Below are 15,083 nucleotides of genomic sequence, written 5' to 3' on the forward strand. Positions count from 1 at the left end.
AAATGAAAAGGGATTCAAGGTCTGACCCAGAAAACAAGCATCGTAACCGCTGGGATGAAATTTTAATGATAAACACAAGATGCTCTGCACACAGGCCAGACTGAATTATCTGATGTCAGCCAGTAAAAGCAAGGCGCTCGGAGAAAGAGGAGCCGCAAGCAGCCACCTTCAACGCACAGCTCAGGTTGCACTTAATCAATCCTTGATATTCTGCCATCTTCTGGCTTGAGCTTTGGCAGCATCGTGGAGAAAAAGAGAGGAGAGTGCATGAAATAGGTACATTTGTCTAAGGGAGAGCTAGCCCTTTATAGTTTATCTTTGCTCCCTTACACAAAGGTAAGGGAGCGATCCTCTCCCAAACCAGTTCAGGCAAATTATGTGTCTACGTGTTATACTTCTCGCTGCTGTTTTAAGTCACCCTGTCCACAGCCTGTACAAATTCCTTTTCAGAAAGATTAAAAAAAAAAAAAAAAAAAAAAAAAAAAGGCTCTACAGCAGCCAAAATAAAAATTATTCCACTTCCCAGCAGAGTTTGAAGCAGTACAGTGAAGAACACAGGATCAGGTCTATCACAGCACAGGTTTAAATCAAGTAGGATTGTTCCCAGGCTTGCTCCAAGACCCCAGATACACAACAGCCCCAGCATTTCTGCTGGAGAACCTCTCTCGCCACCCCTTTTTTAATCTTTCTAACCATTCTCTGATCTCCCAAGATCCCGAGTTGAACCTCCTGAAAGCAGGGAGCAGCTGCTACACACTGCCACAGTTTCCAGCTCTACAGACAGAGCGTAATGCCTGGCTGGGCTGCCCGAGCCCGGCCAGAGTGCTGCAGCTGCTCCCCAAAGTCAGACAGAAAAAAAAACCTGCTGAAAACCGAGTGGCCCTATTTTTCTCCAGTGCAGCAACCTGGAGAAGAAAGAAAAGGTAAATGATGCCACAAGCTACTGCTTAGAAAGCCCCGGGAAACGCCACGCACGAAAATCAGCTTTAAGATCATCACCAACTTCTCAAGTCTTGCAAAGTCACACATCAGTTTAGCTTTACACACACGGCAAGTCTCGCTGTAATCTATGATTATTCACATGTAAAGCTAAGCACATAAGTGTTTGCAAAACTGGAGATATAATCATTAAATGTAACAGATAATTGATATTTATACTGAGAAGAAAATTGACTTCTGTTAACCTCAGCTATTAAATTACTTCTTCAGTACTGAAAGAATGCAACAGCTATTGATCACCAGATTCATTACACTTTTATGACAAATTTGAAAGCACAACGCCATTAAGTACAATACTATAAGCTGGGAGAGAAAGGGGGGGTTTATGTTTGGATTTAAAAAAAAAAAAAAAACAAACAACAAAAGCCCAGCAAATTCCTCAGTCTACCTATCCTAAATACTTACCCAATGCACATAATAAACAAAGTATTTCCCTGCACAATTTGCTAATGTCCTTGGAAGTTTTAGTTATAACTTTAAGTCTGTCCTGTTTGATATTTACCATGAGATATTATTGGCAGAGGCAACAGTGCGCTACTGTCTTGCAGACTTCGATCATCACTGGCAGAACAACCAATTCTTCTTCTTTTGGGCAAGATTCACAGAATAGTTTTCTACTTGCAGCAATTTAAGAGATGCTTTCAGAGATCTCGAGCTACCAAAGCAGAGTGAAGGGCAAGTAGTAAATAGCACAGGAAACAATATAACTTTCGTGTTATATCCTGTGTCATATTCTAAACATTTCATTTACTAACCAGGTAAAGTCAAACAGCTGCATTCTGATTTCCCCATGTTGTTTTATCAAATATACGCTCATAGCTTCATAAAAAGATACTTCATTACTAAAATTCATTTTCTCAGAGAAGGGAAAATTACTGCAAAGTAATGTGAGTGAAGCCCATAACATCGCTTTTCCTAATGGATACGCATGTGCACCTTTCCTTTCAGTGGTTTCTTACCTGCCCACCTATTTTCATGAACATTTCAGGAATCTAAATTATTTAATGGCACCACCTGCCTTCACCATGCCAGCTGATGCAAACTCACCAGAAGAATCAAGAGATACTGGAAAAACTGGGGAACCAATATCAAAACAGTGTGAAACTGTATAAACCCGACTCCCATAATACACCAAGATGAAATACGGACTATTTGAGTTTAATATGCAGGATTAATATACTTTATTAATTCTTTAGAAATTTAATTTATTCTGCCTACCGTCTATATATTGCATGTTTGCATATGAACACAATGGAGAAAATGAAGAAAAAGAAGAGCTGGAGGTTTTGGCAGCAGCGTGGAGACAACTGGGGTTTCTGGCTCCCAAAAAAGTCCAGGAGGTTTCATTAGAGACAGTGGAACAGATACAGTAGTGCAGATCCCCAGCCAAGGCCAGGAAACACACTGCCCAAGCTGAAGGGCACAAAAGAAGTCAGGCTGCTATCCGCAGAGCCGCATCCCAGCTGCGGACCACAGCAGGCTGGGAGCTGCGGTGTCTTACCGGTGGCCTGAGGAAGCCTCAACATCAGGCAGGAGTCCAGGTAAGACCTGGAGTGCTCCAGCCACACGAATTCTTCAAGCCTCTTCCCATGGCCACTGTTTAGGTTAACCACTGTGTGGCACTGCCCCGCTAGAGGTCACAGACTACACAGCAGCAAAAACGTGGCATGAAAAGCAGAGAACGAGAAGCAATAGGCAATGAACAGGATGGAAGAGAACAGAAAGGGAGACCTCCAAACGCAGAAGTAAAACAAGCAGAATATCATCTAGTAAAAAAGACAAACAACAAACCAAACCAATCAAAGATGAAAATCCCCCTTTCACTCATGCCGTCTGCTGGTTTAGATTTCTGCTCTCAGTTGCCCAAGAGCATTCAAAAGCGTTTCAACGTGTATGGAGTTATCTACGTGCAATGTATTTCAAAGCACCTTTCTGTGTGAATTTTATAGTATTTTATTAGTAGTTTTTTCTAATCCCACAATGCATAAGCATACCATTAACGTGAAGTGCTACCATAAAATACCGAACTCTGGTATGTTAGAGGACAACGTCCTCTGACTGCCCGCAGCATGGTATCATCTGTATTTACTCATGTGACTTCTTCTGGAGGGCTACTAATTCCTGAACCTGTAAAATTCAAGTAGAGTACAGTAAAGCCTTACACCTACCAGTGGTATTCATGGTATCCTCTTCCAAGAGTTTGGGAAGTTCTCAAAATTGAATTTAAGAGTGTAAACCAAATGAATAGCTAGCGATAAATGAAGGTCCTGACAAAGCTTTATATTAGGAAAAGAGAAATTTGAGTATTCTCTGGGTTTGGGGTGTTTTTTTTTTTCCTCAGATTGTCTTTTAAATAATAATGAGACAAGTAACAGTCCTTCTAAAGTTTTCTTGCCACAGCATGCAAAAATATCCTGGTGATTAAGAGATTTTTATTAAAAAAAAAGAGCATTTTTCAGTAGATGTGTACAATATTTAATAGACTCTGGATGCTTCCACAGCAAATCAATAGATACAGTTCATCAGAAAATACTACAGTCTTTAACAGGGACTACATGCACGTGAGACAGCTTTTTGAATAGTACAACAAAAATTTGTACTTCTGAAGTCACCCGTAGATAACCATCATTATCAGTCACTTAAAGGACTATCTACCTCACCCACAAGGGAACTGCAGTCAGAAGAATTCACTCTTGTTGCCTCAAACGGCTCTTCCTTTTGAATTTGTTAGAAGGCAGCACATGAGATCTCAAACAGTGAAGATTAAACGAGCATTACGCAACCTCATACTCACCCAGCAACAACAACTCCGTCGCAAGAATGTACATCGCAAAGAATTTTTCCCAGCTCGTACTGCAGCTGGCTCACACCACCGATGCGGTTCTGCACAGAAAGACGAGACACGGTGTTGGGATTGCAATACAGTCATCGAACAAGTCAATTTGCTGCTTTGTGGAAAATTCTGCTATTGCTACTGACAAGTCGCAGTGCAGCTGAGAGAAAAGACCCACCTATTTTATGTTTGCCTCCTGGAATTTTTACAGACAGAAATGGAGGAGAAAGAAGCTATCACTCTTCATTATCATTCATAATCTTTAGGTAGAAAAACAACTATCACCAAAAAAAAACCAAACTACCCACGATAGGTTTCTTTTAGCCAGGGTATGTGATAAGCAGGGGAAGGAGCCTTCATCTTTAAGGCTGATTCTCATTATCAAGGGATACTCGAAGTAGAAACATCCCTCTCTCACCAAAGTCAAGGAGTAGCACAGCAAACAGAAACACACACTCCCAAAAGCAATCAGTCATTGGGAAAAAACAGTATTACAGCTAGGGCAAAGTCTCATAAATCCTTCAGCAGCTTTCCCCTTTTAACTGGCAAAAAGAAGTTGCAACACAGAAGACCAGCATTTCATTACCACTTGCTTGAACCAGGTTCCCATTTTCCTACAGCATCTGGATCACATTAAAGAAATTCCCTTTTACCTTCCAGTTGGTTTTCAAAGTGCGCTCTCTGGCATGGCAGTTCTTGAGGGCGAGCTTCCAGCAGGAACGATCGGAGATGCTCGTATCTAATAGGTATCCTTCCTGTTGGCACAACCGGTACCACAACACTTCATCTTCCGCAAGTATTTTCCACGTTCTGCTGACCTAGAAATTAAATGTGTATATATATATCACTAAGTTATAAGTAAAAATTAGATTTCTTCTAAAATTATTTAAATAACTTCTGAAATATACACATACAAAACAATATAAGCCTGCACTGAGACTAAATTCTTCTCTAAACATATATACTACTAACAGTGTGAAAAAAAAAAAAAAACCTTTAACAAAATGCTCATTTTCTGTGGATTCTTTTGAAAAGAACTGAGTTTCTACTCCACTAAAACACCACGCAACATGGATACCAGTGTTTAGTGGCCACAGGGCCAACCTGAAATATCAGTGCATTAGAAATTTTTGAAGGGAAAAGCAGCAAGAAAACAATTAAGACAGCCTTGTAAGTTTAGAGCAAGAATATGAATTTATTTTCATATTTGTAGCTAAGAAAACCTCTCAGATCACCCCAGAGTATCTCTAAAGTCCGACTGACAATGTGTGATTAGGTGTATGACATTAGTGATTTATAACCTATTGTATTACAGTATGCATAAATAGGAATGAATTATTAAGTTTTTCAAGTAGCCTCTAGTTGCTGTCCATTTCGGAGAGAACAGCTTCATCATAATCAATTGTGGGCTTAGAATTAAAGATTCAAGAGGTAAGAGCCAATTTAAGTAGCGTTTGTTCTCTGTAATTCTTAATTTAAGAAAACAGATGCAACCAATGAAAACTGCTACTGGTGAAAGCGGCAATCAACAGTAAGCTGTTTTCAAAAGATAAAAAAAACCTTCTCAGACTGACATCACTTTTAGCAACTTACAATTAAGCATCTAACGTCCGTTTCAGTCCTGAGATTACACCAAGAATCTAGGTCTCCCATCGACACAAACTCTCACAGGACCGTCTCTTCGCGTTTACTTGCCATTCGTTCCACGTTTACACACAGATACAACACGGCACAGTGGGGTGAAAGACGAATATTACTTGTTCACTAATTTATAGGATTAATCTCCATTATATCTCCATTGCCATGCACATCCTGCTTCAGACTTCTTAATACCACAGCTTTCAAATACAAAGTATACCTTCAGAAAATTATGTGTCATGAGGTATACTGAAAGTACAAGGTCCTTTTGGCTAGTACAGATCTGCAAGAAGTCCCTGCAGAACACAAGCCATTAGAGCGACAAAGCACGCAGTGAAGCTTATGGAGAGGTTAGGGGGAAAAAAAAACCAACCAAAAAAAAAAAACACAACCAACCAAACAAACCACGCTCCCTTAAGTAAATCAAGCAATCTCAGAGTTTTTAACGTGATCTGTAAAATTTTACATGTGATGACTTGGAAGAGTGTGCCTTAGTCTGCTGTATTAACTGTAGCATCAGGCCAAGACCAACTAGTCAGAAAGACCCCCAACACTGCAGGGAGAGAGCAGCTAAGGTCCAGGGAGCAGGTCAGTCCCACCGACACGGCCCTGTGCCTTACAGGTCTCCCTGGGTCACAGTAAGTGCAAAACCATCTTACACGCGTGGTCCCAAACCTCCTTGCATAGTATACAGTCCCCAGACAGTGGGATGGTATCTTCTGCAAAAACCAGCACAGACCTCCCCTTGGAAGCTTTATGAAGCTTCTGGTCATCCTGTGCGCGTTGTGTGGCCGGTTGGTCTTGCTGCAAGGACATACGTGTATCCGTACTGCTCTCAAAAACCAACAGCCCACTAGGAATCAAGAACTGCATCATAAGACATCTCTCGTGACCTGTTTCTTCCAGGGAAACAGGGGAAAAAAAAGCTTAATGTGAAAAAAGGGGGGTGGACTGAGTAACCTGCATATATGTTTGTAAGATTTGATACCTACATACAAGAGCAGGAATATCCAAGACCAGCAGAACTAATATTCTCGTTACCAAGAGACCTCAATTCTAACTAGCAGACACACACGCAATCCCCCCTCCATCATCAGACAAAGAAAACAACCTGGATAGGGCAATCGCAATGCCTTAAAAATGACAGGAACAGCACCGAGTCTTCTCTGGAAGACAGAAGAATATACATCATGCTGTAATATAAATGCAGTGCTTAATGCTCCTGTCCCTACAGGGACACGCTCAGGAAGTTCGAAAGAAAAAAAAAAAAAAAGTCAATCCAAATTTCAAAACATTACAGTTTAGTGAAGAATTTGCTCTCAACTTGACTGTAGAGTAATAGAAAACCAGGGAAGGAAAAAAAAAAAACCACACACACACAAAAAACCCAAAACACACACACAAAAAAAACCCACACAACCCCCCCGCAGGTTTTTGCTGACACACAGAAAAAGCGGCTGTTCTGCAGGAGTTGAGCATCCCGGCCAAGCCCGGGAACCTCTGCCCCCCTCCCGTAACAGCAGCACGGTTCTGCTGACACTGAGGGCACAGGGTAACACACACAAGCACAAGTAAACAAAGCCAAACTACGCCAACTTTTGCCTTTCTTTCAAAAAGAACAGAAAACAAAATTAAAAAAAAAAAAAAAACAAAACACAAAACAACACACACACACCTTTGGAGTTTGCCAAAATAGACAATGTTGCACAGACCTTTCTAGATTCAAGGTCTTAAAAGCGTTTTATAGACAGTAAAAAAAAAAAAAAAAGGAGGGGGTGGGCACTACATAAAATTCAGACTGCCTTTTCAACTTTCAGGAACAAACATTCAAGTGGAATAAAGATCCTATCCTATTATGATTTTTTTTTTTTTTAAAATCAAATTACATCGACTCCTGCTGCTTTACAAGCATGAATTTCCAAAGGGTCCCTCACGCAGCCTTTTCTTAATGCACCAAAACTGGCATGACAATCCCTTGTAAAAGCCCCACTGAGTGAGCCTCAGCTGCAAGAAATCTCTAATAAAAGTGTCTCAAGCATTTCACTTTACAGCACCACTGTGAGCTGCCGCATTAAAACCAGCCATTGGCTTGAAGTCAGCTTTATTAGATCTGCTTGACTTGGAGTTTCAGGTGAGGCCCCGAAAACCAGAGCATTACGGCTTTATTTATACGCACCCATACGTTCTGCTTGTTGGAGAGTAGCTGAGACACGCAAAGCTCTTATTAAACTATGAACATAATTATTTCCAAATCTGCACTACGTAGGAACTCCAACAACGATCAATGACAACATCTTACAGAGCTGTTTATAAATTTGGAGTCCCCGATTTAATTTTGTCTTTAGTGTTCCTATTATCGTTTTACTACAGTTCTCAACTGTTCTCGGCAAAGAAACTTTGGTTTCCCCTGAGCTCCACACAGGAACAGTTTTATATCTTATAGTTCAGCAAGTAATAACGTTCTGAAGGGCTTCAAACGCTTTCGCTGACATAGGTTTTGCTATTTGGTTTTGCCTTTCGGGGATTTTATTTGCCCCCCTGCCCGCCCCCCAGAAAAAAAATCCTAGAAAACTCCACCTCTTCCATCAAATCCTAAATTTCTTCTAATCCTGTCTAAATCAACTGGCTCATATCCTAATGAAGGTTTATTCATCCCTCTCCATCTGATAACTGTGTCTTTGTTTCATTAGGTTTATTTTCTTCCCTAGTCACACAAAGACATATTCAAGGTTCAGTCGCCGAAGCCAGGGGCTTCAATTAGAAATATCTGGACTTTCAGTTCAGTACAATACGTAGCGCCAAACAGTATTTAATCCAAAGCCATTCAGATGCACATTTACCAGGTGGAAGCCGCTCATCTTTTCAATTCACAGCCATAATGTTATTTTAAGTCTCATCCTGAGCCCAGGATATCCTTATCCATCCGTTTCTCTGCTCTCTCTCTAAACTATGAGGCGGATGGATAATTACTTTTACTTATATACAACCTTGATGCAAAAGCATCCTCAAAAAAATACATGAGGTTTTCTTTTTTAAAATGTATAAACACTAAAAGCCCAACACTTTGACAATTTCAGAAGCTCTAGAGGAAAGCATCCAAAATTCTTGATCTATGCAAGACAATTAATTCTTAAATTCCTAGAAACAGACTCCCTTGTCCTAGATACATACACAATTGTTGTGTTGGTAAACATTTCCAAACCATCTCTCAGACAAAAACGCTAACAGTTCAAGGCAATTTCCCACTGATGCGTTCAGAAATAAAACTGCCTTAGCATTGCCGAAGCTCAGTACATACTGTTGAGAGTTATTTCACACCACAAAATACAATTTATGCAGTCTCTGCTAACAACTGTAACTATATGGAGAAGTTAATAGATTAGACCTTAGCACAAAGCGAAGCGTTTAAAGGATTGCAGATCTCTGTAGTATCAGCCCCAAATAACACAGGAACTTCTGATGCGTTTCAATCTGTCATACTTGTGGCGTCCAAGCGATTGTTTTTCTTCTCCCTCTACATCACGACCAAGAGGAAGGGCTGACTGTTCTCAGACATCACAGTAGTCACAAGAGAGTTGCTCATAGCATAGATACTTCTTTCAATGGTCAGAACAGAATCAAAAGCTGCTCACGGGGCTGGCACAAAGCAGAGGGAAAATTCTGCCATTACTCTGGACTGTTCTGCTGACACATTAAGGGCTGGATACCTTTCTCCTTGAATTACAAACATGAGATATCAAAAGGGACTGGTCTGCTGGATGCTACTGAATATCGCACAACTACGGCGAACCCACCAGCGCTCAGGAACTGATGACACCATTAATTTACAGGCTGCACATGGCTTTTGTATTTCAAGCACCATACGGATAGTTTGTGTTTTATAGTACTAATTCCAAAAATCAAAGAAAAGCTGTGGGGAAGAGGGGGAGGGGAAAATATCAGGGTGAAATTAAAGTTCTCCAGAGCAGTCTGTGGTGTGATTAAATCTCAAAGAGGCTCCGCAGTCAGGCTACTTTACTGTTAGTCGGTTACCAATTTGGCATAAAGAACTAAGCAAACAGGTTTTCTCCAAAGGCACTCACATAGTTCACGATGCCAATTCCACTAACTGGCCCAATTTCACTAAAATCCCAAGGCGCCTTAATAAAAAAACCTTTCTACGATAACACCGTAAAGCAGCAGGGCTTTCCATTTAACAGAGGAGGGCTTCCCCCCCCCCCCCCGAAAACCAAAATCACCAAGAGAAAAATGAAAATGGTATTTATTTTTATTGCTTTGCTTTTTATTTGAACGCTTAAAAAGAAGCCAGTTCTGCACTAAAAGCACTGGATATTCATCTCATTCGGAAAGCCTTGTAAAACCCTGGGCATTTGCTCAGCTACCTGTCAGCTGCCACATAGGATCAATAGACTCAGTCTTAGAAGGCGAATGAGGAAAGCAGAAGATTTTCTCAGTGTTAAACACATCTTATGAGAACAGGTTCAAGTTAAAAACCAAAGTGAGCGAGAGAGAAATCAAGTGCAGCCCAAGCCCAGAGAAAAGAAGCTGCCCTTTATCAGCCAACCTTTTTACTGTGCCATGAGGTAAATTGATCACGCCTAAAACAAAAACAAAACAAAAAACCCAAACCAGAAAGAGAAAGAATAACCTTAAAGTAATCCACTTCAAAAATGCAATCCTGTTCCATTTCACGGGATGCGGCCTTTGCTGATCGTATATCTCTACCTCAAACGACAGAAACTTGAGCATGTCTGAAAGCTTTCGTCTCCTGGACGGCACCAAAAAATAGCCCTAGAGAATTTTTTTCCCTCTGCAGCAGAAGCCCTGCAAGAGGAATTATTTTTCTTCTAACAGTCCTTGTTCCTAAAAGGCATTAGGAAGTCAAAGATTTAAGCAATGCCCACCTGTAGCTATTTAACACTACCACATGCTCATACTGAACATTAAAAGCCCAACTTCGTTCCAATGCACATGCCATTTGGGTAATACTTGTGTCTCATTTACCATCCACTATACAGCCATACCCTGGCTGTCACTTTTCAGTTTTTAAATGTTAACATTTCTTTCTCTGACAGACAACCCAGGGCACGGTTCGAGTGTAACACAAAGAATGGTTTTGGTTGGATTTTTGTGAAGTTGCAAGATGTGTTTTGTACATAAAAGTTCAATGAACACCAGCCTGAAACACTAAATAGTGGCCGTGGGAGAAGCTGGCAATGAACATCCACAGTAATCTACTCGGCCCCACAGGGTAATCCGCACTTGCCAATTACGTTTGCTTTGGAGACTCATTCAGAGAGGAGGTTCATCATTCAATGTGTGAACAAAGGAGATAAAGAGGCTCAACAGTGTGGGATGAACAGTCCTAAGTATAGTCAGGTGTGCATCTTTAAGTTGGTAAAGCTTCTTGAAGAGACAGGCAGTTTACAACTATACATCAATTACAGACCATGTCCAAGTACAGATGGCTTACCAAAGAAAAATATAAACCCCTTGCCAGGGCAGGGAGGTGGGGAGGAAACCAGTGCCATTTAAGAACTTAGCCTCACATGAAATTACTACAGACAAAAAGTTACTACTCCAATTTTTGTGGTTCAAGTCACACACTGAGAAGTTGGGGGAACAGCTTTTGCCATGCCCTTAGCACTGCAAGGTGTTATGTTCTAAATACTGCAGCAAGACACTCACTTGTTTCTAAATCCATTCATTTGAATCAAAAGATCTTTGCAAGTATTTATTTTAAATTTTAAGGCTGCACTTTTGTCCAAGCCACGAATGTTTTATTTAACTCTACTCAACTGCAAGCTATAAATCCAGCTCATTTACTATTATTTTTCAATTCAGCTTTGGAAGTATTTCCAATAAGCAAAAGCACTATCAGCTGAGCCACGAGGGTTCCCACACACCTTCCCTGCATCAGGGTGACTGTTTCTTGAATTTTTCTGCCAATTTTACGTGGTATCTGAGAAGCAAACTGTCAGCAGCACTTACCTGAGCACACCTTCCCAATTCACTCTTGCCCAGGTACTGAAATATCTTCAGTGCCAGTTCATAGGGCAGCTGGATATCAAAGAAAGGAACCTCATTTATTTCATTCTGAAAAGAAAAAAAGAGAAAATAGTTTGTTAGGCTTCTTTAATGCACAGCTAGATAGTAGCAAAAGCTACCACAGTGTGAAGAAAGGATGTTGCATCCTCAGTACTATCCCAGTTCTGCCTCTCCATCCTGTAACAGCACATCATCAGACAGACCACCCTGGCATGAAGGTACCCGAGCTATTCCTTGTTCTTCCTGGGTCATATCAGGTAAGGAATATTACACAGCTAAGTGGAGCTAAAAAGCAAATTGAGGAGAACTGTAAGGCTTATTTATAGTCAGATGGCACAGAAAGGCAAGACACAAGCCCCAGTAGAAAAGTTTCTCTAAGGTTTCAGCATCAAAAAGACCAAACGAGTAAGCACTTCGAAGACATACACCCATTATTAATTTCACTTCCAAGATTTCAAACACAGATGGTGGAAAATGAATGACTATTTTGATATAAAACTGAATGGAGAAGACATTACAGTTCGTTCACCTTTCATTAGTAAAAGTGTCTTTTCCATAAGAGATGTGCTGAAAGAGTTAGTGCTTTAACTGATTAAGTATTGAAAAAAAAAAAAACAACAAAAAAACCCAAAGAATCCACCACTTATCTAACAGCTAAATGCTGCATGTATGTTTTTCCTAGAGGGTTTTTTGTTTGTTTTAATGACATTATTAAATCTCCCTGCATTTATCGCATCAAGACTTGTCCTTTCCCTCCTTTCTCTCTGGATATCCCAAATTTTTATACCATAGAGCACAAAATAGCCCATTCCGACCACTTCTATGTCACCCATTCTGAAGCTTTGCTCTCTAGTGTTTTCTCCTGGTTTCTGTACGCCCCCCCACACAGGTGCTCCAAAAACACCTGATCACTCTCCATCACTCCCCAGGCACAAAATCAGCTGCTTGGCTAAAATCGCCATTGTTTGCTGTCCGAAAGTCAGGATCATTCCCTGCCTCTTAGCACTTCTCCAGCCCCCACGCCTTTGTTTCTCTGTAGGTCTCTTCTACAATTAAAGACAGCAAAAATTAAACCTGCAGTGCCAATGAAGTGGCAAATCAGGCAGTGCTGGGTTTATTTCAAGTACAGTTACATGACAAAACTATTGCATAATACAGTTGCGTGGAAGTTTTTAATGCAAACAGTAATCCACGTGAGATAAAAATGTTCAGACAGCACAAAGATGGGCAACGTTCCCATTAGGCCTTTTTAGCAAGTTGGCACCAGTCTATAAAAACTGGAACCTCGCGCTTATTCTAAAGTTACTTAAACTAGGACCTGCGGCCAACCCTCCTGCTCCCCTCCCTTCTTGCCCACAGTTCCCCTGCACCAACAGCCTCTTTTTGCCTCCTTTCCCTCTCCACAAGGACCACTGGCTCCACTCCCTGCCGTGGATTTGCAAGAAGATTGTTTGCTTTCATGCAATTTAAATCGTGTCTATTTCCAAAAGAGACAGCAAAAAATAAAATAAAATAAAAGGGACTCTGACAGTACATCTCCATGGCCACACGCAGACAGACCTCAAGCTGGCCAGATGTGAACCAGCTTGGATCCAGGAGCCACATAACCATTTCAGAGCAACGCGCTGCCCAAACAAATAAGATGAGCCATTCGGCAAGGCTTATTAGCTCGAGGCTTATGAGCTCAGGCACAGCACCACGATGAATACATTGCTTCCAAATTGGAGTTGACTCACGTCCAACCAGGAGAACCTGGTCTGTCTGCGTGTACCCAAAGGTATCATCGGAAGGACAGGCTGCCTACAGATAGACTGATGCAGACACAACAGTGAAGACAGTTCTCTCACCAAAAAGGGAGGAAAAAAAGAAAAAACATCTACAGAGATTTTATTTTAAACTAATCTGTGAGAGCATGTGTAGTCAAACTGTAAGCACAAGCTCGCAACAAAGCACAATCAATGGCTCGTACTAATTCCATCCTTATGCAACCTTAACATTAGAGGCAGATCAAGGTCTTCCCTTTCTCCATTCCAAAAATTCACACAGCTTGTCTTCAGCACAGCACTCGCCACTGCAAATGAAGCGGTAATGTTAAGTCAGCACCAGCCTGTCTAAAAGTCTACTGGAATGAATCCAAAACTCAACTACTACCATCCCCTCTGAGACAGATTTGGGCTCCTGTGTGCTAATGGAGCACTAATTCTGTAAATGGATTAATTTGTGCCTTGCAGACAGAAATTTAATCTGGTCCTTTTAATTTTTTTAAGCAAAGAGTAATTAGTCACAGTTAGGTTAGTGAGAAGCAAGAAAATGGGTTTCCCCCCTAGTTTTTCTACACTGTAAATAAAGTCTCTATTGCATTTAGAGGAGTTATGAAAATAACTTTTATCTGGTTCAGAACTGTATTTAAAACAAATTCCAAATTAACTCCTTTATTTAAAGAATTAATACTTGTTTTCTTACTACACTGCAGAATACCCTTAATTACTGCACCTGCATCAGATAGCCTGAAAAAGCAACAAAGTCTTTTTTTAAGAGGAAAAAAAAAAAAAAAAAAGGAAGACAGGTAGATTTGGAAGGGTTAAACCCTTGTAAGGCAGAATATATTCAGAAGCTTTTTGGCAGCCCAGAGCAGCTGTGGCTGCCCCATCCCTGGAGGTGTTCAAGGCCAGGTTGGACGGGGCTTGGAGCAACCTGGGCTGGGGGGAGGTGTCCCTGCCCAGGGACCAGATGGTCTTTAAAGTCCCTTCCAAACCAAACCATTCTATGGTTCTAGGCCGAGGTTCTAAACAACCTCACAGGAGCCCCAAACTCAGCACCCCATTTCTCGCCTCACCCCAGGGCCGGGCCCTACTCTGCTCCCCTCAGAGCGGCCCCACCGAGCAGCCGCCATCCGACCGCAGCCCTACCAGGTCCCGGATGAGCTGCCCCAGCAAGTCGTCGCCGTCGCCGCCGCCTCCGTCCCCCGCGGGCTCCTCGGCGGGGCGGGCGGGCGACGGGGTGCGGCAGGCCGGGGCGCCGCCGTCCAGCAGGCCGCGGGCCAGCGCCAGGTAGCCCGGCTCGCTCGGCTCCGCGCTGCGGCGGCCCTCGGGCTGCTCCGCCGCCGCCACCACCGCCGCCGCCGCCTCCTCCCGCCGCCGCCGCTTCGCGCCCCCCGCCAGCTCCTCCCGCCAGCGGCGGCGGAACAGCTCCAGCTCCGCCGAGCTCTCGGCCATGGCGGCGGGGCCGGGCCCGGCCCAGCTTCCCTCCGGCCCGGCCCGGAAACCGCCCCCCGCGCCCGCGCGTTCCGCCGCGCGAAGGTTCCTACCGCTGGCGGGGCGGGCCGGGGCCCGGCTGACAGAGCCCGCCCGTCGCCATCTTGTGTGCCCGGGCGGGTGTGAGGGCTGGGGCTGCTCGCGGCCGTCGAGCGCACGAGGGGCGGGCTAAGGGGCCTGCTGAGCCAGTGGCCACAGCTTAGCCTTGGAAAGCTGCTGGCGGCAGCGGCAAGGGTGGTGGCACAGAATCATGGAATCATAGAATGGTTTGCGTTGGAAAGGACCTTAAAGATCACCTCATTCCACCCCCC

At 42.7% G+C, this 15,083-nt stretch overlaps 1 protein-coding gene across 1 annotated transcript in view; it reads right to left on the reverse strand.

Moving 5' to 3' along the window:
• Window positions 1-14,733, reverse strand: part of FBXW8 (F-box and WD repeat domain containing 8) — a gene marked incomplete at its 5' end in the record, with an annotated part of 53,985 nt that extends 39,252 nt beyond the window's left edge. The window contains 4 exons of the mRNA XM_082491665.1: window positions 3,794-3,882; window positions 4,486-4,650; window positions 11,462-11,566; window positions 14,428-14,733. Coding sequence (XP_082347791.1) covers window positions 3,794-3,882; window positions 4,486-4,650; window positions 11,462-11,566; window positions 14,428-14,733 — 665 coding nt within the window. The remainder of the gene's footprint in view (window positions 1-3,793; window positions 3,883-4,485; window positions 4,651-11,461; window positions 11,567-14,427) is intronic.
• Window positions 14,734-15,083: the final 350 nt, after the last annotated feature.

This window comes from Vanellus vanellus, assembly GCF_965231255.1.
Source record: "Vanellus vanellus genome assembly, chromosome: 16".
In the NCBI taxonomy this organism is placed as follows: domain Eukaryota; kingdom Metazoa; phylum Chordata; class Aves; order Charadriiformes; family Charadriidae; genus Vanellus; species Vanellus vanellus.